This window comes from Chinchilla lanigera, unplaced genomic scaffold (genome assembly GCF_000276665.1).
Source record: "Chinchilla lanigera isolate Chin_1 unplaced genomic scaffold, ChiLan1.0 scaffold00021, whole genome shotgun sequence".
NCBI classification, from domain to species: domain Eukaryota; kingdom Metazoa; phylum Chordata; class Mammalia; order Rodentia; family Chinchillidae; genus Chinchilla; species Chinchilla lanigera.
The window spans coordinates 11,789,504-11,814,052 of NW_004955422.1; the positions used below are offsets into that span (position 1 = coordinate 11,789,504).

General features: G+C 42.5%; 1 protein-coding gene across 1 annotated transcript in view; it reads right to left on the reverse strand.

The window, feature by feature from the left end:
- Positions 1-24,549, reverse strand: part of Cat (catalase) — a 42,998-nt gene that overhangs the window by 5,531 nt on the left and 12,918 nt on the right. Inside the window, exons 2-10 of the mRNA XM_005384146.2 lie at positions 18,698-18,869; positions 17,194-17,304; positions 16,123-16,253; positions 14,900-15,004; positions 14,180-14,305; positions 13,467-13,658; positions 12,918-13,070; positions 8,316-8,454; positions 5,086-5,216 (exon numbers count right to left, since the gene is read on the reverse strand). Coding sequence (XP_005384203.1) covers positions 5,086-5,216; positions 8,316-8,454; positions 12,918-13,070; positions 13,467-13,658; positions 14,180-14,305; positions 14,900-15,004; positions 16,123-16,253; positions 17,194-17,304; positions 18,698-18,869 — 1,260 coding nt within the window. The remainder of the gene's footprint in view (positions 1-5,085; positions 5,217-8,315; positions 8,455-12,917; positions 13,071-13,466; positions 13,659-14,179; positions 14,306-14,899; positions 15,005-16,122; positions 16,254-17,193; positions 17,305-18,697; positions 18,870-24,549) is intronic.

Sequence of the window (24,549 nt, forward strand, 5' to 3'; positions counted from 1 at the left end):
TGTACTGTAGCTCTCTGGTAGCAATTCCACATGACAGTGATACTGAGTACCACTTCCCACTGCCAGTGGTTCAGTGACTGACTTCACGTTGGTAGCTTAAAATCTGTCCTGGGGCATAGTTCCACCATGAAAATTGACAAATGCCTCCAGGGAACTAGCTGTTAAAAGCTGTCAACACACCACTGACCCCATACAAAAGTCTCATTCTTCCCTGGATTTGGTTAATTTGTGATTTTAACAATTTTTTTAAAGTACCAACACATGCACAAAGATAAAGAGCATAACTATGTCTGCGTGTGGCCTAAGACTAGGGCACATCGTGAATAGCATGCGCAGTAACCTTTACCACCCAACTGTGGCTTCAGGATTGCAGGCTGGGACTTTGAAGAAGTCCCACTAGAGGGCGCTACAGTGACCTGACTTGCATAGGTCAGGTGCCTAGTTAACATCCGTCATCACCATATTGCTCAGCATCTCTGCAGGAAGGCACGGACTCTCCACACATGACAGCTGTTCCACTGGACTAACCGATAAGGATCCCTAGCCACTTTCATAGCTCCGCACTTTAACCACAGACCCTTAATGGCAGGACCAACTTCTTTATTAGAAAAGTAAACTTTTTTTTGTTTTGTTTTGTTTTGTTTTTTTCTGGTACCGGGAATCGAACCCACGACCTTGCACTTGCAAAGCAGGCGCTGTGCCGCTGAGCTAAATCCCCAGCCCCCTAGAAAAGTAAACTTTTTACTAGTCAGTGCAAAGTAAGACTACTTCTTTGCTCTCTTTAATAACATCTTCAAGTTAAGCCCAGTATGCCTGAGTGATGGCCATCAATCTAAGTGTTAAGTTCAATGATGTTTTCAGCAAACACAGCTGCAAAACCACCACACAGATCAACACCTTCACCTCAGAATTCCCCTTGCCATGGACTCTCCTCTCCCATCCACTATCCCCTTTCTCCTCTTCAAAGGTAAATATTTTCTAACAACGTAACTGTATTTGGGCTTTTCAAAAATTTACATATATAAGATCATGCCATCTAGATTCTTTTGTCTGGCATTTTTGCTCAATGTCAAGTTTGTTAAGATCTATCTACATTATCGCTTTATTGCAATAGTCCATGGATTTCTATCGGTATACATCGTGAGAACATAATACCGTTTATCCATTGTTTTATTAATGAGTGGGTAACCTGAACAGTCTTGTAATATGTTTCTGGTAGTCCTATATGCAGATTTCTTTTGGGTATCAACTTAATAGGTCAGTGAGATGTGACGTCACTAACATGCACAAGTTCAGCTTTAATAGATACTGCTGAACACTTTCCTAGAAGAGCTGAACTCATTTATGTTCATGTGAAAATTAGAGCTCCCTGTTCTCACAACATGCGGTACAGCCTCACCATTCTAGTACGTGTGTAGCGGTGTTTCTTTGTGGTTTTATTTTTCATGTCTCTGATGACTGATCTTTCCATGTTTCTCACTCCCGTGAGTTTCTATCTGTCCCTTTTGGTGAAGGGCCTGTTTACAAAAGCAAATCCCGATTTCCTATTCCACTGTCTTATCTTTTTTGTACTGCTTTTAGCAGGTCCTCATGTATCCTGTATGTTTATCATTTGTTAGATGATTTGCAAAAAGTTTCTCCCACCCTATGACATTCTATCTCAATCGCTAAATGGTTTCACAATGAAGAGTTCTTTCTTTTCTCTAGGCGTTCTATCTTCTAATTCACTGATCTTCTCTTCAGCTGTGTTAATAATCTCCTTTTAAACACATTCACTAAATCCTTAATTTTAATTGTTGCACTATTTAGTTCAGGAGACCCATTCAGTTTTTATAATGTCTGTTTATTAAAGTCTCCACATCGTCATATACTTTCTTGAATATAGTAGTCATGGTTATTTTAAAGCCTGAATGTGACAATTTCATCGTCTCCATCATTTAGTAGATTTGTTTCTAAGGTCAGTTTTAGTGGGGAGTTTGTCCCCCTCCTCTGGATTTTCAATTATAAGGTTTTATGTGGTAGGTGTGCCTGATACTTTATTCCTGAATGCTGAACATTTGCACATGAAAAGGTCTGGAGTTAATTTGAGATTCTATTTTCTCCCAGAAATCTGTGTTTGCCTCTGGCAAGCAGTTACCATGGAGAGAGATCGCCTGTGATATTATGAAATATATATTTTGGTTCTTGTACATGGTTCCTGTCTTATAACGCCCTCCCGAAGGAGGGCCATACAAACTAGACAGAATTTCTCTTCCCTAATGCAGGTTGTCGAAACTCACCTTTTCCCCCTCTTTCTGTTCTAGAGTTGGCCATAAAGAAAGTCTCTGACCTGGTTGTGTCTGACAGTAGGTCATGACACCCTTCTCATTCCACAGGGGTCCTGCCCCATACGCTGGAGGGAGGAATGTTACACAGAAAGGCGAAGAGGAATCTGAACAGACAGGCCTTGCTGGGTTTCCCCCTCCATCTATTAGCATTAGATAATTCCAGGACATCTCAATAAAAATCCCAAAGAAGAGGGCTGAGAGTCTTCCAGACAGCTGAGGTTCCTGGAAGGTGGTGAGACTCCTGAAAAGAGCTGGGAGCTCGGCGCCCCTTTTCTCTTACCTCACCCTTCACTCTATTCTTTGTGATTTACTTTACAATGAACAAACAAACGTGTGTCCCTCAGTTCTGTGAGCCACTCAAGCAACTTAACCAAACCAAACCCAAGGAGCAGGGTAGGAGGACTCTAGTTTGTAACCCATCAATCGGAAACACAAGTTAAACAACCATGAGCTTGCGGCTGGCGTCAGAAGTGGGGGGCAGCCTTGGGAACTGAGCCTTCAATCCATCTCATGTCAAAACTGAACTGGCTTAGAGGACGGGTATCCCTCGCAGAACTGACTATCTGCTGACTGACTGGGAGAAATCTCAGGTTTTGAGGCCACAGAAGTCTATGCTGATTTGGGGGTAAGAGAGCAGAGGACAAAAGGTTTCCTTTTCCCAACACATCACCTCTCTCCAGTCTGAGTCTGAGTCTGAGCTGATGAGAAGCTGTGTTTCAGTTCCTGTGAGAGAAGATTTTTTGTTTGCCCTATATCCTCGATGTGGTCCGTTGGGGATTCCAGCTGACCACAGGGTGATAGCCGAGGCTATCAGAAGAGGGAATCCAAGTGTCTCATTCTCAAGAGAATAGATCTGAACCTGGCTATGTATTTCCCATGTGGCACAATTATGCCATGAACCTGTAACAATGCTATCATGACAGCTTCAAAATGTGAGTCCTATACAGTCATAGGAAAATATCTCAATGAAATAAGAGGACTATATAATTTTGTTTGTTTGTTTGTTTGTTTTCCAGTACCGGGGATCAAACTCATCACCTTGTGCTTGCCAGGGAGGCGTTGTGCCGCTGAGTTAAATCCCCAGCCCCTATATAATTTAAAAATGTACACAAGAGCTTCATTATCGGATTAATTTTTGCAGGAGTTGTATGAGCTGCTCTAATATCTGCACTGACCTCACAAAGGCAAAATTCTTTGAGAGCAGGAAGTGTACTATACACACTTGGTGTCACCTCCGTCACTAAAAACAATGCAGTTACTGTCAAAGGCTTGTTAAACTCAATATGGTTCATAATCTAGAATAAAGTAATACACACAAAAGCCTTCACACAAAGGTCTTCATAGTGAATTAACTCATGTATTTAAGTGTGTCTAACTTGGAATCCACACTCTCAAAGTGAGAAACTAGAAATAGGCTTTGTGATATTTAAGCTTAGTTATTAACTTGATTGCATTGGGAGCCATCAGATGATTAATAAAGCACACTTCTGGGGAGATCTGGGGAGATCATGGAGGCTTACCTTTGGGGCCTACACTGGGTCCCTGCCCTCTTCCTCTTGGGCTCTGTTCTTTTTTTTTTTTTGGTTTCTTTCCGGTACCAGGAATTGAACTCACAACCTTGCACTTGCCAGGCAGGTGCTGTGCCACTGAGCTAAATCCCCAGCCCCTTGGGCTCTGCTCTTGCACTGCTTCCCAGCCACCATAAACAAAGCAGCTTCCACCATGATATTCCCGCCTTGGAGCCAGCCAACCATGGACTGTACCTCTGAAACTGAACCAGATGAACCTCCCCTTCTGGAAGCTGTGGATGTCAAGTAATTTGCCCCAGGAATGGGAAAGCTAATTTAAATTCCAAGTTTAACACAGGCCATCCACACGGCTCTCTGGAACAACTCTACTTCTAATTTCAGCCTTTTCTTGTGTGCAGTGTAAGTCACACGGGACGTGTTACCGAGATGGTCACCCAGCCACAGGCCCGACCGAGCCACTACTCAATGTGCCTCAGGGCAGCAACTGGAAACAAGGTAAGTACTCGAGCAGGGTGGCTCCTCCAAGGCTGACCAAAGGCCAGTGACACAACCTGAACAGAAACGATCAGCCAGGTCAATCTCTCTGTCTCTCTAAAACTGACGAAGACACATCAAGAGATTGAGTGGAAAGGTGGGCAAAAAGGTAAAAAGGTGATACCTAGAGACGAAGCTGAAAAAGAGCGTCAGGCCATGGGCACAACCAAGCCACTGCAACGGCACACAGAAGCCGTGAGGCACGGAAGGAGAAATGGGAGGAAGAGGCAGGAATAAGTAAGAGCTGGTGGGCACAAGTGGCGGCTGCAGAGGAGCTGAATGGGTCGGCCTGCAGTGCAAACCCCACACGCTGGCCGCAGGGCTTCTACAGCTTCCGCAGCTCCCCAGTGTGTCTCAGACCCTGCACTTTGCCCACACATTTAGTTTTGCTGATGTCTGAGCTGTGTTTGCCCATTGTTTAGATTTCTGTGAGATCACATTTCCCCAGCGGCCTTGAACGTATGCCTTCAGTAAATTTTAGGGGAAATGAAATGTGTCTCCACACCATAAACAGAAATAAAAGCAGAAAAAAACTCTTCAATGCTGTCCAATAAAGGATCTGATTCATTAAGAAAGAAAAATAAATCTTCCCCAAATTCAATGTAAGGCACATGACACCCTTTAAGAGGGAGAGCTTGCAGGCGCCGACAAGGAGAATTAGCAGGTGACTGCCACAGTGGACGAGAAGCCATTACCTGGGTGACATTGTCGTCATCGGCGCTGTTGTACCGCCTCACGTCCGCAGAGCAGCGGGTGGAGTGCTCCAGGGCACTGCGTTGGTCCACCGGGGCGCTGAAGCTGTTGGGGTAGTAGTTGGGAGCGCCACCTTTAAGGGAAACCATACACTCACTCAGGAATGTAAAGGGAAGCGAGTCTGCATGCAGTCCGTGTGGGAAGAAGTAAATTCAAAGGGCAAATACACATGTACACAGATAAACATGCCACATGCATGTGAATTTTCAATTCTCATATTTACCTACATGCAATTTGAAGTCTTAGAGAATGTTACACTTTTTTTTTCCTTCTCACATTGGGGATTAAACTCAAGGGGTGTTGAGCTATATCTCCAGCTTCGTCTTGTTTTGTTCTTGAGACAAGGTCCTGCTCAGTCACCCAGGTTGGCCTCAAACTTGCAAGCCTTCTATCTCAGCCTCCAGGGTAGCTGGGATCATAGGTGGGTAGCACCATCACGCCTGGCTAGAATGCTGCATCTTTAACTACTCACAGACTGCCTTAGTCTGAGTTAGAATGGAGTGATCTCCAAGTTCATTTCAACACTTCAAAGGCTCTCAGCTCTATTTACCTGCACAAGGATATATCTTAGATTTGTTTCTGCCACCATTGCAATCAGACCCAAAGACACATTTCAAATCTGAACTGGGACTTGGGCTCCATTCAAACATGGGGTCACAGATTCTTGGGAGCAACACGGAAGTTCTGGTCCCACTCCTTCAATTTACATACCAAATATGGAGCTCTGAGATATTCACTGGCTGCTACAGGAACTTCACCCAGGAGGTAGGAGCAGATGTGAGATGAAAACTCTGGCTATTTTGTCTCTCCCAACCCAGCATATACCGTATTTCCATTACAGAATTCTATTTTACTAGTCTTCCCATGATTTTCAGGTTTTCAAAGTATCTTTCAAAGTATCTTTATGCAATTCTAGCTTCACTTTTACATTCCTCCACAGGTAACAAAAAAGGGATTTTTAAAAAATTTTATATTTGTCGTATGCGAGCAATTATTTACCTAGACTTATAGAGAGAAATAGTAACAGATATGATCAAAACATTTTGTATGACTTCTGGAATTAAATAAATTGAGGCACTATTTTGTTTTTTTCCTTTTGGCCTATTTATTGAGCAAGCTAAACTCTGGCCGACATTAGCAGAAGCTGGGCCTATCTGTGCCCACATGGCTTAAACAGCAGTGGCCTGGAAATGTAGTAAGTGGTGTGAGCAACCAGTCTACAGCTGGAATTGCACCTAGCTCGCTGCCAGAGCACTGTCTACAGGGGATAATTAGGAGATGTGTAATATCGCACCGATCAAGGCACCGAGGCTGTGGTGGAAGGAGGACACCAGACCATCAAGGGGCTCAAGGGTTAGCTCAAGAAATTTGTTCCAGGTCAGCCTTGTCTACATGAAAACCACAATGTTCCCACAACCAGCCGCCACAGTGTTCTCTGCACTAAGCTCTTGAAATGTGCCTATCTGAGTACTTTTTAAATTCTATTTCCAAGTACGGCCTGACCTTTACTCGAAGTGGGAATTGTCCGGAAGGCACTGACTACTAGGAACAATTAAGCTCTTTATGAAGCTTTCAGAGTGCAGCCCAAATTCTTGATTCCTAAATGTTGGTGGGATGTGTTAAAATACAGCCTTCAGTAGCTCTCTTGTAAGCATGCCACTGTAATGTAACCAAGAACCCTTATTCATGAAGCAATTGCTTGTTAATAAAGCTCAGAATATACATGAACATCTTTGCTATAGACAGTTTCACCACAGCACGTGAATGAAGAAAGAAAAAAAAAGAAAGAAGAATGAAAATGCAGAAGACAGACACAGGGAATATCAACTACACAGACAAGAGCACAGTTTATGTCTCTATAAACTTTAAGCATCAGAAATATTGCAACCAGTAAATATAACTGGTCAGAAAGCATGTAAATTTGTTAAATGTATGGAAAGACTTAGTAACAGTAACCAAAGAAAAGCACAAAATTACATACCCAAAATAATCTAAAGTTTCTAAAATATATTCACAGAAAAAATTATGAGAAATATAATAAAATATAATAGTCAAGGGCCCTTTAGGTGTTAGGACTGTGAGTGGATTTTTCTTCTCTTCTCCTAAATGTTCCAAATTTCGTTTACGGCACATATATTATTTATCATGGAAAAAAATAACTTTTGTTTTAACACAGGGATCTGAGCCAGGAGTGATGGCACACACCTATAATCCCAGCACTTGGGAGGCTGAGGCAGGAGGATTGATCATTGTGAGTTCAAGACCAGCCTGGTCTACAAAGTAAGCTCAAAGCCAGCTTGAACTGCATAGCGAGATCCTGTAAAAAAAAAAAAAAAAAAAAAAAAAAAAAGGCATCTACAGCTATAAATATTAATCACCAGTAAAATTCCTGAAGCAGCCTACTACTAAAGCACATATATCCTAAGTAATAAAATCAGATATATATTAACCTATGTAATCATAAAAGAAAAATATTCATCAAACATTTTGCCTGGCTATTTAAGGTAATTAGAACTAGAGTTTATTTGCATATGGCACCAAAATAAGTGGCTAAATGAAAAAAAATCATACATGTAGTGGGGTCTTGTCTCACCAGCTGATTTACATGAATTCAACTATATTCACTCAGGGAAAACAGAGGGAGAGGCAGGTTCCTGGACTCCTCCACATCCTCTTCTCCCCTTCCACTTGCCCATCCCACCCCTTCTCAACTCTAGCTGGACCTATGTTCTTCCCTGGCTCAACAGAACTGCAAAAAGAGGCAAAAGATGTGAACTCTTGGCTTTTGCATTTCCAAAGATCTAAGTTCTGATGATTTAGGAGTGATTTCAGAAATTGTCCATGTTGTGACTCCTAAGTCAGCGGATATAGTTGAGTACAGCTGGTGAGAGATCTTGCTCCCTCCTGCAACTTGTGGATGGACAGCAAGTAAAATCTGAGGTGGGCACACTCGATACAATCCGTAACACAGATCTAAGCAGAGAGCCCTCAGGGAGCCAAAACCTTCCCTGCTGAGCAAAACACACTGGCTGCTGGCAGCACCTGCGGCACACCGTCGCAGTGCAGAAGCACTGTCGCTGTGGGGCCTCCACGGAACCCCTGGCCTGGCTGCCCACCCCATCCGCCCTGCATAACCCCACCCCGCAGGAGAACCCAGCGTCTTCAGGCCTACCTTGGTTGTCATTCACACACATGGGGCCGTCACGCTGATAGTTGGCCACTCGAGCACGGTAGGGACAGTTGACAGGTATCTGAAGATAGTTGGGGCCCAGGCGGTGGCGGTGAGTGTCAGGGTAGGAAAAAAGGCGGCCCTGGAGTAATAAGCAAAACAGACATTCGCTGGGCTGGTTACTTATGAGATAGGACATGGGCTATTACCATCGAGTTAGAATTTAAGGTACATTATTATCACACAGCCCTGGTTACTCCCACTCCAAAGAGCCAAATCTCTGCTCGGAACAGAACCAGCCTTCATCTTCCATGCCCTACAGCCAACTATAAACTTCGCATGTATGCTAATAACAATGCCTCATTCTCCCCTAAATGACAAGATTACATCCCATCTTATATCATTTCCCACTCCTAAGGAAGTATTAAATTGCAGTGGCTGGGGATTTAGCTCAGCGGCACAGCACCTGCCTGGCAAGCGCGATGTCGTGAGTTTGATGCCTGGTACAGGAAAAAAACAAAAAATAAATAAATAAAAAATAAAAAAAATTTAAAAATTGCAATAGAGATTTGTTAGAATCTAACTGACCAGAATCCTGAGTTAACTCCACATCTCCCCCAAAGTCTCACGAAGGGGCAGAATCAAACATCTGCTCTTAAAAAGAAGCACATTTCTAAAAGAATCAACTGTGCAGACACTCTTCAAAGGAGCACCTCCCATGTAGCCTTCTGAATTATCTCAGATATGCTTTGAGCTCTGAGACATTCTACATACAAGCAAAATGCTATACAAAGAAAGCTTTGGTTCAAGCTATGGTTCAATGACAGCCCTCCGATGCCAAAGGTAGTGAGTCAAAGGTTAACTGGTAGTCCTTATTAGTCAAGGAAGCATGCAAAGCATTGTGAAATTCCTTCCAGTTGAAAGCCTTATGATTAACTCTGTATAACTCTGAATATCCAATTGTTGAAGTAGTCTCATTACTCAAGGCTCTGTCCTGTGAGCAATTTTCCTTTCATTGACTTTATCCTTGGCTTTGAATCTTAGAGAGTATTCTTATATCCCTAATTCTACAAAGCAAAATAAAAACCTAGTTGACAAGGGTAGCTCAAGTAATTATTTGTACCAAAGTATTCACTCTGATATGCTTAATCCAAACAGTCCTACTGTCTGTCAATAATTTGCTTCTGGCTGAATGACTCTACATCCTGTAATCATCTCAGATAGTCTAAGATAATTTGTAGATGACGGCTCTTGCAACCATGACTAAGACTAGGTGGTAGGTTAGAGGAGGGCTGCCTCCTTTGTACTCCAACTCTATTGATAGGATAGAAGATACAATCAAGCCACGACCTGCTACTGATGTTGTCTCTACTGTACCACTCTGGTTTTACGTCACCTTATGTTTATCTGGTAACCCCACAGCAATTATGGGTGGAGACCACAAAGGCTGGGAAACGGGCATAGCAAGGCCACACCCAGACACCAACCTGAATCTAGGCCTCGCTCAAGGACCTATCCTAACCCCCACTGCTGGGCCTGGGGAAGAAAGCAGACTCAAGCAATTGGACCCTTGCCCTCTCCCCCTCCATCTGGTACACTGCAGAAAGTGGGAGAGAAGGAGGAAGGCTGCACTGCACTGTCAGGAGCTCAGGAGACCCTCTCGCTGTGACTCAAATCATGTTAGTTGGTCTATTTTACGGTGGTTGGTCCCTCACTTTGGATAAAGTGTGAGGATGGATGACTATGGCCTTGTTGGCAGGTAAATGAGAACACTGTCCATGAACATAACAACTGCCACCACCCAAGCTAAGGCCCTCATTAGTGCTCTTTAGGAAGAGTACTAGAGTCCTCCTAATTGGCCTTCCACTTCCAGTCCCTACTCCAACAATACATCCTACATATTCCTGCAAATGAATCTCCCAAAGCGGCTCAGATTACAGTACTTCCCCACTTAAACACTTTCAATACCTCCTCACTGGTCACTAAACAGATGCATGAATGGGATAGTTCTTCCCCACTGTGTGACTCCTAATAGAATTCATAGCTCAACCACCTTAGAAGTTCTTGGGAAAAGTAGGCCAGGAACAAAAACTTGATGAAACCTATGAAAGCTCTTTCAACCAACCACTTTTTAAAAATTCATTCAAAAAAACTATAAAGATACAATACTAAATTTAAAATATATATATCTGTCAGAAGTGAAATTAATACTAACAGAAATTATATATCTAATTTTTTTTGGTTGCGAGAATTGAACTCAGGACCTCACGCTTGCCAGGCAGGCGCTGTGCCGCTAAGCTACATCCCCAGCTACACGTCTAATTTCTACTTGTCATACTTCTTCAGGTCGCTTCCCACAATTTTTTTTACATATATACTGAGGATTAAACCTGGGCCTTCACACTGACATACGTCCCCAGCCCTTCTTATTTTTTATTTTGAGACAGGGTCTCACTAAGTTGGCCAGGCTGGGTTCGATTTTATGATCCTCTTGCCTCTGGACCTTCCAGAATGCTGGAATTACAGACACGCACCACCTCTCCCGGCTCCACAATTTCAAGAATGACTCATATGTACAACGGCTTGCTTTCGTTGTAGAGGTCATGTATTTGCTAGTAGGTGGTCCTTCCCCTGGGCCTAGTTCACCATTCAGATCTTCAAAATTCTGTTAGATGTGTGACTCAGTGTTGCTGTTTGCCCCCAGTCTGACTGTGGTCCCAGAGACCCATGGTCACTTGGATTCTGGTGAAATGATTTTGGGTGACTTTTTACTCCTGCTTCCTCAGTCCCAGGCTAGACGACATCAGCTCTGCCTACGACAACTCCATGCTTTGGTGAACCCTGCTGGCCCCTTGGCACACAGTTCAGCTCTCTTGCACCCACCACGCAGGGGACCTTTCGAGCCAGGGTCACCATGCCTTAGCTTCTTCTGCTTCCCTGTCTCGAAGCACATACTTGTGCTTACCCATTATAATCTGTTAGACGGGCTGGGGATATAGCTCAGCGGCACAGTGCCTGCCTGACAAGTTCAAGGTCCTGAGTTCAATTTCCAGTACCAGAGAAACAAAAATCCTATCACCTGCTGGAATGCCTCTTTCCAACCCCCAGTTCCCTCCTTCTCTGTCTATCACTGAGAATGGTTCTGATAGATGTCTACCAGGCCGTATTTCTCAAAACTGAAGAAAATTTTCTTTTCCTAGTAAAAGGAAAACTGTACAAACTTCCACCCAGACACTTAAGGTCTCCCCTGACATAGGCTCAATTAATCTGTTTTCTCATCAGGACAGAGTGACTCATCAGGAGAAGGAGTGCCTGCTCTCATTGGCTTTTACCATTTTACCTGTTAAAAATCAGAATCGTTCACTCTTCAAAACCCATCTCAAATGCCACCGTTCCCGCAACTCTGCCACAGATCTCCTCCCAGACGCAATTTTGACTTTGGAGTCACTACGACCCTCTGCCTTACGTTATGAGTAACTTAGGTTTTGACATCCTCTGTCATAGCACCTGGGAACTCCGTCTATGTTAACTAAACTGAGCCGGGGATATAGCTCAGCAGCACACACTTGCCCGGTAAGCGCAAGGCCCTGAGTTTGATTCCTGGTACTGCCCCCACCCCCAAAACAACAAATGCCAGGCATGGTGGCACATGCCTGTAATCTCAGCACTCGGGAGGCTGAGGCAGGAGGATGGTTGTGAGTTCGAGACCAGTCTAGGCTACAAAGTGAGCTCTAAAGGCCAGCCTGAACTGCATAGCGAGACCCTGTCTCAAAGACAAAAAAAAAAAAAAAAAAAAAACTAAACTGAGCCAAAAACTAATAAAAAATTTGCCTTCTATAAAGGCCTAGGACATTTCCAAGTACGTCTCTGCCTCAAAATAAAAAATAAAAGAAGGGCTGGGGATGTAACTCAGTGCAAAGCCCTTAGGTTCAGTCACCAGTATCAAAAAATAAAAAGTCCATTTTTCACAGACAGAAAAATGCAAGCATCATCATGGAACAGAAAATGGACAGAGCAAGCTGGGCATGGTGGCACACATCGATAATCTCAGCATTCTAGAGGCTGAGGCAGGAGGACTGCTGTGTGTTCCAGGCCAGTCTGGGCTACAAAGTGAGTTCAAGAGCAGCCTGAACTATATAGCAAGACCCCATCTCAAAAATATAAAAACAAACAAACAAACAAAAAAAAAAAAAGCAAGAAAAGAAAATTGGTAGACTTATGGTCACTAAGACATTAAAATCATTTAATTATATTCTATGAGTTGTAAGCTGAACAAACCTTATATTACAAATACCTACAGCATTTCTATTATGTCTTTTTTCTTTAGTTAAGAGACTAAAAATCCACGTCTTCACATAGGTAGGGAATGTTCTATGGAACTTTACTTACAACTGGTCATCTCAAGGAATGTTTATCTAAGGATCTCACAGCCCAATAAGGCCCACAAGGAACTAAGTACCCCAGTTAAGGTTTAAGTAAATGTTCTAGTTCATTCCTCATATAAAAATTGCAACAAATTGTCCCGTGTGTGTGTGTGTGTGTGTGTGTGTGTGTGTGTGTGTGTGTTCTGCCTGCGAGCAGAACATTTCAGTCCCCCAGTCCTACCTGGAGCATTTTGTCAGGGCTGGGCTCAATGCCAGGTGGCATGTTGCTTGGGTCAAAGGCTATCTGCTCAACCTCAGCAAAGTAGTTAACTGGATTTCGGTTCAGGACCAGTTTACCAACTGGGATAAGAGGGTAGTCCTTGTGAGGCCAAACCTGAAAATAAAGTCAGGAACACAATTACCAGTCAGACAAGTGAAAGGCATTAAAGGTACCCATAGAAATACCAACTTTCAAATATAATCAATCAGCAAAATAATCCTGGAACCCATAAAACATGTTAAGAACTTCAGGTCAATGTATTCATTTAATCTCGCACAATAGTAAAAATTAAATATTGACATTTTCCCATAGCAAAAGTACATTCGTTCTTCGAATCTATTCCCTGCTAGTAGCAATACCTGGATCCACCATCAGGAACCCACAAGAGCCCAGTGAACTTCCGGAGCAGCAGCACAGAGGTTGACCTGGAAGCGCTACCACCACTTGTCACTGTGAACTCTCTTCAGAAGAGACTTAGAAAAGAAAGCAACGCAGTTGTGGCTGACTTACTTTGGTGAGATCAAAGGGATTAAATGGAAACGATTCTGCCTGGTCAAATGTCATGACCTGGATGTAAAAAGTCCAGGTGGGGTAGTTGCCCTGGGCAATCGCATTGAAAAGATCTCGGACGCCGTAGTCGGGGTCTTCCTGGGAAAGTCTTGCTGCCTCTTCCACAGGAAGGTTTTTGATGCCCTGGTCAGTCTACAGAATGAAAAAAGAAGCTCTAACTGAAATGTCCTGACAAAATGATCAAAATTAAATCACCAATTCATTGAAGGATTATGAATAATGATAGCAAAGACTGTACTTTCTTACAATACACCGGTCGAGCAAATCTGGTACCAAGGAATTTATCAAGAAGAAATTTTACTTGCTTCTCCCGAGTCTTTTAAATGTCAAGGAAATTCCAACATTATATATTTAAAACTGAAGGACGATTAAACTATTGGCAGCAGCCACGTGCTCTTACCTCTGGCCACACGTAAAGAAGAGGCAAAAACAGACTACCTAGAGTTCTCACTCAGCAGCGTGAGCTTTTCTCACTGGGGTAGTGGTCAACAAAACACTCACAGTGCTGGTCAACTAGATCAGTACTGCCCCTCCTTGGGGTAGCAGAAAAGGGAAGGTGGGAGAAGGCTCGGTCTCCCCTCAGTCCTTCAGGAAAAATAAGAAGAGGTGGGAAGTAGGAGCCTGGCACCCTCTGCCCCAAAGACAACATGTACCTTATAATGGAATTTGCAATAAACCGCCTCCCCATGTGCATTAACCAGCTTGAAAGTATGCGACCCGTATCCATTCATGTGCCGATGCCCATCCGGGATCCCTCGATCACTGAACAAGAAGGAAACCTAAGAAACAGAAAGAGAAAACCTAAAATATCTCAGCTTTAATATCTCAGCTTTTTAAGACACTCTCGTTTCCCAAAAATCCCTTAACTGTATGGAACATACCAGCCAATCCCATGAGAAGAGTTAGCATTATTATTTCATTATAGAAAACAACACACAGAAGAATTTTAAAGCAGGATAGCATAGAGATCATTACCATCATGACTCCAAATTCAATGGGGAAAGCTAAAACAAATCTGAAAACCAGCCTACGGTGTTACCTAAAATTTATTGTAATAGGATAATAGCTTGGCACTAGTTTTCCCTCGTTTCCCTAATACCTAGCTTTACCTCGGACTGGAGATTTGAACCCTTGGCAGTGCTAAATATCAACTGACAATGCTCCCAGCTATCTAGCATCACTACTTCAGACCTATGAATGAAGACAAATCAGTCATTACAAAACCCTTCATGATCAAGAAATCCGAGAAAGCATCCTGAAAAGACAGGCAGAGGTCAACCCCAATAAAGAAGCCGAAGCTGGAGAAGCGGCCCATGTAACAGGTCCATCCCGGGAGACACACTACAATGCGGTGAGAAAAGGCAGGGCCCCACCTGATGCAGAGACTCAGGACGCAGGCTCCAGAAGTCCCACACCATGTCTGGATCCTTCAGGTGCGTTTGAGGATTTCTCTTCTGGCTGTGAATAAAGGACGGAAACTAAACGGAAAAAAAAAGAGACAGAAAAATTTTTTTAAAGTGCGTTTATAAGAATATGGCAATTTACATGATCTACTACCTCTTGCTTATGGAGTACAATTCTAAATAATACAATCTTTACACGTTATAGTGCTAAACCCTAAGGTGAAATTTACTCAGCAGATAAAACTAGTATGTAAGACATTCCAAAGTACTATTTTTTATTTTTTTTTATTTTAAAAATGAAAAGAACAAAAACGTATTAACAAACACACAAACATTTACAAAATAACACAAGAGCAATAGAAGGAATACTGAAATTCAGACAAGGTGAAAGGAAATTAACAATCGTTGTTGTATTACATACTGATTTCTTCGAAGTGGTTACTCAGGAAAACAAATATAGACATGTAAGATTGATCAAACAATTAATCATTAACTGTTCCTTTCAATAAAGTGATAGAATTCAGCAGCACAACTATGTTAGCTGTCCTGTATATACATATATACATAATTTTCCCCTACTTTCTCTTCTCTTTTCCCTCATCCCAGTTGCTCTTTACTTTTGAGCAGTGTCCTTTCATTTCACAATGTCTATCATACCTCCTAATTCTATTCACTCTTTCAGGTTCTTACACTAGTGAGACAGTATGTTGTCCAAAGTATTTTAAAAGGTAAAAGATTTATACAATCTGAAGAGAAACCAGAATATCCAAAGTATTTTAAATATACTCAAATCTAAATTATCTCTTTAAAGAAAAAAATACACACAGGTATATACATGTGCACACACACATGCACACAAACTTATACTTCCTGCTGACCTAAAGCATGCACAGACATCCCTTGTTCTAGGGAAAAGCCAGGCTTCTGACTAATCTTCTGTGTTCTTCAAGAAAACTCAGCTATTCCCCTTGAGTAAATGAATCTTGAAATGCCAAATCCAAGGCCACTGGGAATTTTACTTGATCTTATGAAACGATATTAAATTTAGAAAAATACATTTAAAAGGGCAAGCCTGACAACCCAGTCTCTTCTTTCTGCTATTCCAAGGGGTTATCCTCAAATGCTAACCTACGGAGACTCAAATCAATTTAAATCAGCAACATTTGTAGGGTACAACATATCCTATCACCTACCAACATGGCATCCCTGATGAAGAAAATGGGGGTGTTGTTTCCGACAAGATCCCAGTTACCATCTTCGGTGTAAAATTTCACTGCAAATCCACGAGGATCGCGAACTGTGTCAGCTGAGCCTGACTCTCCAGCTAGAAGATTCAAAAGGAAAAATGAAGCATAAGGCCCAGTAGTTTGCACCCAAGCAACCAAAAGTCATAAAGAAACATTAGGCTCTATCTCTTCCAATCCATTTCCTAGAAGTAAAGTACGTATTTAAATGCCTGGGCAATTATTTCTACAACCCACCAGCTAATTTGGCCTACAAAATCAGACAAAATAATTAATTGAGTAATAACAGCATATATAATAACAGCTAAAAAATTATCCATTTAACATAACTGTTTAAGCAGCTAATTAAAATTTCATTCAAAATAACAAGAGAATAATTATGAAGATTAAAGTTGTGAACACAGACATCAAAACTGTGCTGTTAATATTAAGAAAATGACTTTAAGTGTAGGTTTCTTCTTAATCTCAGTTACTTTCACATTCCCACAATTTTTTAATATGCACAAAGTCTGACATGGAAATCAAATTAAGCATGCCCTGTGATGCATTGAGTTACAGTATGAAAGGTATAATACTAGCTCTACAACGCGAGGAAGAATCACTTAGCCTTTCTGAAATGCAAAGGTGATCTACAGATTAACGTCTGTAAAGCACCTAACCATGGCTGGTATAAACTCAATTCTCAATGCAGGACAGCTGTTACATGATTATTGACTAAGATTCCTACTCCACACTTCCCTCTGAAGCAACCACTTGTGGGAAGCTCTTTCCAAATGTCACAAAACTGCAGCAAGTGCCTCTGCATAAGGGTGATTCCTGAAGACTCTGACAAACAGAAATATAAGTAACTTCCTACATGTCTCCAAATACTTTTGTTTTGAACTATAAAACCTGCTAAAACATGGGAATGTGCTTGTTTTCTAATTGCTAATAAGTCTTTCTCAAAATGAAGTTATAAATGCCCCTCCCAAGGTACAGGTTGAATTAAACAGGATCAGTCGTGCAAATGAACTGACTCACCAACAGTGGAGAATCGAACTGCGATGGGTGTCCTCTTTCCAATGTGCTCAAACACTTTTGCCTTGGAGTACTTGGTGATGTCTTGAGTGACCTCAAAGTAGCCAAATGCCCCTAGTTAGAAAGATACAGAAAGCCTTACCATGAGACCATCACAGAGGCCATCTGGCCCTCAACAGGTAATAACAACAAAAACAATGATGGTCTAACATCAGCCTTCTGGAAGCTTCCATTATGATGGGGGAAGAGGAAAATGGTAAGAGTGAAATGTAAAGCCCAGCAATCATTCTGTGCTCAACTGGGCACTGCACAGTTGGGGCCAAGAAGAGGAGACGGGCAAGGCCGGGAATAGCTGGGCAAGGCTGACACAAGGACGCAGAACCTCAGCAGGCCTTGAAATACAGGTAGGGCCTAAAAAAGAAAGAGTGGAACAGGGAGGAGAGCAAAAGAAAATATAGGGAAGGAAAGAATAGTTTCAGCAGTTAACAAAAGACACAACAGAAAACCAGTCAGGCATGGTGGCACACGCCTGTAATCCCAGCACTCAGGAGGCTGAGGCAGAAGGATCATTGTGACTTCAAGACCAGCCTGGGCTACAAAGTGAGCTCAAGGCCAGCCTGAACTGCATAGCGAGACCCTGTCTCAAAAAGACAAAAAAATAAATAAATAGAAAACCCCCCAACAAAAAAGACAAAAAGTAAATAAATAAACAGAAAACCAAACAACAAGCTGAGTAGCTTATCAAGTCATGGTGGGAAAGGCACACGCAGAAAAGACTGGAAGAAATCTCATCAAGAAAGAAGACAACATGAAGAAATTGGGAAGTCCTAACTGGAAGCCCAAGGAAGCAAGGTAAGACAATCACTTTTTTTCTTTCCTTTCAATGGAGCTCTTTCTCCTACCAAGGTTTTAGCTTTCTTTTAAACACTGTTCTTGGGCTGGGGACTTGGCTCAGTGGCACAGCACCTGCCTGGCAAGCACAAGGTCATGAGTTCGATTCCCAGTACCAGAAAAAATAAATAAATAAATAAATAAATAAACACTGTCCTCACCTTCTGGTTCCATCATAAAAGTAAGACGAAAGTTTTGGGTAAAGGGGAGAGAAAGTCACCACAAATCCACCTCTCTAACATAACTACACCCCAGTTTTGCAGTTCATTCCATTTTTCATCCAATAAAAGCACCATGTAAATCTAGTTGCAGTTAACAGTGTATGTTTCTGTATCTGAATTTCTCTATTTTTATTCCTTCGCTGAGCTACACGAGGGAAGAAACGGAAGACTACTGCTTTTAAAATGAACTCTTTTATATATAATGTTCAATCTTCCCCCAAAAGATCATCACTTCATTACTATTCTCCTATTAGTGAAAAAAAACTTTTTTTTTCTTTCTCTCAACAAGAACGGAAATTAGGCACTTCAGTTAAAGGTCCTTCAATGTTTTGGGAATAAATGTGACAAAGGTGTTCTGAAATGATCCTCTTATGAGAAGTAAACTTAGCTCTCACCTGCTCCTTTAGCGTGCACGACTCTCTCTGGAATTCGCTCTCGGTCAAAGTGAGCCATTTCATCAGTGAAAACCACATCCTGAACAAGAAGGGGCCCGCGGGGCCCTGCGGTCAAAACGTTAAGTTTGTCTCCTACGGGGTTACCGCCTCCCGTGGTCAGGGCATCGGGTTTCTACATGAACACAAAGCAAAGAGGGGCGCAGAAGAGTCAGTAAAGCTCTTCACTTCCACTGTCACAAGGTACATCACTTTGCGCAGGACACATTTCCTGCCTTTTTCAGTGTCCTGTGTCCAAGGTACTGAAATCCCACAATACATGCCATTGTCTGAAATTCACAGTCAACTCTCAAAAATGCTTGACAAATCTCAACACATGCCTGCTAAGACACTTGCTGTACAAGCAGAAACATGGCTAACTAGCCTCTCAATCGGCTCTACTCCCACTCTAGGGAGAGCCAGGCTCTGCATTAGAAATCTCTAACAGTGGGGCTCCAGGAAGGGTCATATGTGTTTGTCGGTCCAGAAAAGTCACACTGAGGGCTGGGGATATATAGCTCAGCGGCACAGCGCCTGCCTGGCAAGCACAAGGTGGTGAGTTCAATTGCCAGTACAAAAAAAAAACAGAAAAGTCACACTGGCTAATGCTCCACTGGGAGTTTGCACATGCTGTTAGGCTGTGGATTTCAAGGGTAGCATCCTGGACAGCGCTTCCGTCTCTCCCAAACAATGTATCCCTGCTACGAGCAACACCTCTTTTCAATTAAAAACAAAGGCAATGGCTTTTCCTGTCACTGAAAGTATCTTGTTTCTGGTAAGAGAGATTATACTAATAATGTTTGAAAGATATGAAATGTCTCTGACATGGGACAGGTTAATTTACTGTAATAATAAGCTAGTTTGATCCACCCAAGTCTCCAATTGCAGTTACATCAGAAGCTTGTCAGCCGCCCCTCCTCTGAGATGGGGACAATATTCTTTAAGTTTCATGTGACATTGGGCAGTCTCCGCTTCATCTTGTTCCATGATCACATGGTTTTTGTGACCACAAACAGCTGCCTCTTTGATACCAACCTTTAGCCACTGGGAAATCAAGAGACGTAGGCATGGCTTAGCTTTTTTTTTTTTTTTAATTCCCCTGGAAAAACAACCCAATAGGAGCCTACTGATGAAAGCCAACACACAAGCAAAGGAGTCTTAGTATCTCCACACACTTAGAGTGGATACGTAACATGCATCCCCCCCCAACATCAATATTAAAACACAGTTAATCCTGCTTCTCTAGAAGATAATGTGATGGGGAGAGCACATTTAACAAAAAACTATAAAAGTCTTGTGAGCTCCTTGAAAAAAAAGACACTGAAAATCGATCTCAGAATTTGCAAAATTAATAAGCAAGATTCTCTCACAGTCGCTAGTAAATCTCTCTTGTCCATCAGAGTTACTTTTACATCAGAATGAGGTGAGACCAATATGGCGCCTTGGAGAAACCAAGTGTGCTGGCATCAGAGTCTAGGTCAATCGTCCAGCTCTGCCAACTACCAGCCATGTAGCTCCTGAGAAGTTATTCATTTCCAAGTCTCAATTTTCTACCTAAAAAATAGACAGAATAACCACCTCACACCAGGTGCATGTATACACTACTTTGCTGTCTACGAGAAAGTGACCTAATAAGCAGAGGGAGTAAAGCATTTTAGCTTTTTCTAGAAATCACAAAGGTAAGTTTTCCTCCATCCAGGCTCTCACCTTACCACCTATGTCCCTGCTCCCAGCTAGCAGCAGGCTCTTCCAAACTCCTAGAAAGCTGCCAGGGTTGAGAGGCAGTTACTACCCAGTTACACCTATCTCTTTTGAAGATACACATGCTGATGCTAACATATGTGACCTGGCACAGTTTAAAAAAAAAATGTAAAGTAGAAAGTGAATCCAAAACAATAAAGAATACAATTTCACCTTCAGTTTAAACCTAAAGTCTTGGTTTTTAGCCTTGGCTGTGCCTGAGACTCACTCAGAGACATGGTTGCCCAGAGATTTCCGATAAGGGGAGGCTCTGGTTATTTTTATGGTCCCAAGTAATTCCAAAGTGGAAGTCAGGAGTGTGAATCACTGAGGTGGAGCTTTGGGATGCTCCATAATTAAAATAATAAGTGAACTGGGGAGCCAAATAAACCCACTCATTCTTCAGATGCTCTTTTTTTCACAATATAAGCAAGGGACTAAAGGCAATCTAAAGAAATAAAAAGGTGACTTCCCACAAAAAAGAGTATGAGAAAAAAAAAAAAAAGTATGAGAGAAGTTACCGCGCAGCTCAGTGCAAGGAAACTAAACAGGTCGGTGTCATTTACATGTTTGTGTCCCTAGTGAAGAGAAGGAGCTGTCGCCAAGAGATGAGACCACATCTCATCACAGAAAAGTCTTGTCTAAAGGAGGCAGATGCAGAGTACGTTAGATAATGAATAAACAAACAAAATCCTAAAGTACAGATGGTCTTGCCTGATGACACTGAATCACCAAATCCTACAGTAAGAACGCTGGGATTGTTCACCGGCATAAGCGCTTGCCTGGCAAGCCTGAGGTCTTGAGTTCGATTCCTGGTACCAAAAAAAAGAATGCTGGGATTATGTCACCACTGGTCCTCCTTCCCACCCAGGAACCCCCTCCCTCACAACGGTCCTGTCAAGAAATGAAACCTAGGTTTTTCAAATACAAATAGAACATTCAGAATCTGTTCCCCTTCTCCACTCTAATAGATCCACCGTCCTAATTTAGGACAGCTTTCTTCACACAAGCTCCTGTACACGCAATTTATCTTCAAAACAAGCATAACAGGAAAAGCTACAACAGTTAGCAGCATGGAAAAGAGGCCAGTGGGCAAAGACTGGAAAGGGAAAGACCCCCAACTCTAGGAGAGGTTCAGGGAACTTTAGAGAAGAGAGGCTGACCTATACGAAAGGACAGAGTATTCATTAGGAAGTGAGGTGTAGCAAGCAGCATATTTACTGAGATGAAAACAATGCAATAAAAATTTACTAAATAAAAGAAGAGGGTGGAGCTGGAGAATGGACTACACAAAATCACCTCTCTTAAGACTTTCAATAATCCCACGAGATGAATGTTATTGTTCCAGTTTAATAAATGACTCCGTGTTATACGCGCACAGAAATTAGATAACTTTACAGAGAAGGGATGGGCAAGAGATTCCCTGCAACGTGTGATGATTGGTCTTTTTTTTTAATTTAGCAAAAGATCACTTTACAACTAGAATTTTTTTTTTTTAAATAGAAAAACGTTCATGTTTCTGGGCAATACTCAGAAGCTCTCTCAGGAAAAGCAGCACTAGTATGGGTTAACATGCTGGCATCTGCCCGGCTGCCAGTGGCCTGTGACATCGCCCCTCCCTTTCCCCAGCGCTCCCTGCCCCACCCTACACCACCCCTCAGGGTCTCTTGGTGCCCCATAGAACAAAATCCTACAACTGCTTATTTCACCAGTTTTTTTTCTCTGTGGACAGAGCACTTGTTTTAAATTTATATCCCTGATACCTAACACGATGTTCAACACATCAACAAAATGTACACCAAACGCTTGTTGTGTAAATGATGTGTAAGTGAGTTAAACTCCGGGCCAGTAAGAAACGGCCGAGAAAGATTCTTCCTGTGCGGGGGAGGAAGAACCAACAGCCTGTCTCTTCCCAGCATCTGCCCTCCGAAACACAGAAAAGCAGTTTTTAAATGTATAGCCTCGAATTCTGATCACGTTTAGCCAAAGTTGTTATGAAAACTGCTGTAAAAACTGGCTTGGCTAAAAGCTGGCACTAGGATTAGAAGTAAATGATAAATAAAATTCCATTTTGGCTTTGCTATTTTGTAAGCTTCTTTTAGCTGGAGCTCACACAAGGATGAAGAAATTTCCCTCGGAGGAGCAGGGTTGCCTTTCTCTTTTGAAATATTTCATTAACAGTTCCTCCATGTAGCAGCTCCCTTTGTTCACAGAAGTTCACAGACCTTACACCGGCTTTCCCCTTCTTTAATTAAAAGACTGGTAATGGGGGCTGGGGATTTAGCTCAGCGGCACGGTGCCTGCCTGGCAAGCACAAGGTCATGAGTTCAATTCCTGGTACCGGAAGAAAAAAAAAAAAAAGACTGGTAATGCAACTTTCCCTCACAGAGTCCCAAAGCAGTGTAGCGACAACTCTGGTTCTCAGTGATCAATACAGAATGTATCTCACGTTGTCTAGCAAATAACTACCTAACACTACATTTGTTGAACAAAGATTCGGGTGCCTGCAATGTATACAGGAAACCAAACTGTTCTGAGCCCTGAACTTCTTAACTCTATAAGAAAATAATGGAGGGGAAAAAACCACAAATGGGAAAAAGAGTATTTGCCGGGTTTCGAGGAAGCTACTTGCGTGTTTACATTTTTGCAGGAAAGCGGTTTGGGAGGAGCACTCCCAGAGGGCCAGGACTCCTGCCTTCCCACCTTGCTCCCAGGGAAAAAGACAGAGCCTTCTCTGACCCAGCAATGTGGGAAAAGAACCCAGGTGTGTGCGGGGCCCAGCTCCCTCTGGAAGCCAACAGCTGCAGGCAGCACTATTCTCCCTGCTGCATCTGGGGGTGCGGGTGGGGGCTGCTCACCCCCAAAGCTGCCTAAATGCAGGAGCTGAACTCACCTCAGGGATGCACTCTCAGGGAGCCCCAGGGCTGAAACTTCCAAGCTACATTCTCCAACCAACCCTCTACTTGCTCTTTTGTTTTGTTTTGTTTTTTGGGTTTTTTTTTTTTTTTTTGTCTTTTTGTCTTTTTGAGGCAGGGTCTCCTTATGCAGTTCAGGCTGGACTTGAGCTCACTTTGTAGTTCAGGCTATTCTCAAACTCTCAAGGATCCTCCTGCCTCAGCCTCTTAAGTACTGGGATTAGAGGCATGTGCCACCATGCCTGGCCTCTACTTGCAATGAAGGTAATATTTTATTTATTTATTTATTTATTTTATCAGTACTAGGAATCGAACTCACGACCTTGCGCTTGCCAGGCAGGCATGTGCCGCTGAGCTAAACCCCCAGCCCCATGAAGGTAATATTTTAATTCTGTGTTTCTCTCCCAGCTTGAATACAGGAGGTAGGAGGAGGGGGGTGTCACATATGAGACCCACTAACCACTTACAACAGTAACAGTTTGAATCAGAGATGTTGCTCTAACTCCTTCTTCAGGCAATGACATTTAATCCACTCAACACCTCTCTGAAGTAAGTACTATCATCCGCATTTTAAAACAAGAAAAGGAAGCCAAGGCACAGAGAGATTATACAACCTCCTCCACGTCACATACCTAACCTAGAAAGGAGCAGAATCCGAATTTGAACCCAAGAAGACTCGCTCAAGAGCCCAAACTATTCAGCATAACACCATATTCATTCTTTGAAAAACCCAGCCAACATCTCCGGCACACATTTTATGAGCTGGGTAATACAATTTTCCTGTACCAACACATTTAAAGAAGACGTGTAGTAATTTACACACAGGTATCACACACAAATCCTCACAAGTCTTTCAGGTTTAGGAGAGCTATTACCTCAGTGTCAATATGGGAAAGCAAAATGTAGAGAAAGAACCTGCCAACGAGGTCAAGCCATGATTTGAACCATGTCTGACTCTAAAGCCTGACTCTTCACTGATCCACTAGATTACACTCCATGACTAGGTAGTTTGCGTATAACCACCCTTGAGCTCAGGGCTTCCCCAGGACCCCCAGGACCCAGTCTCTAGTGAACGTCACAGCTCTAATTTATTATAGCAAAAAAGCACAAAGCAAAATGAGCACAGAGAAAAAGCAAGTGAAGTACAATCTGAGGGCAACC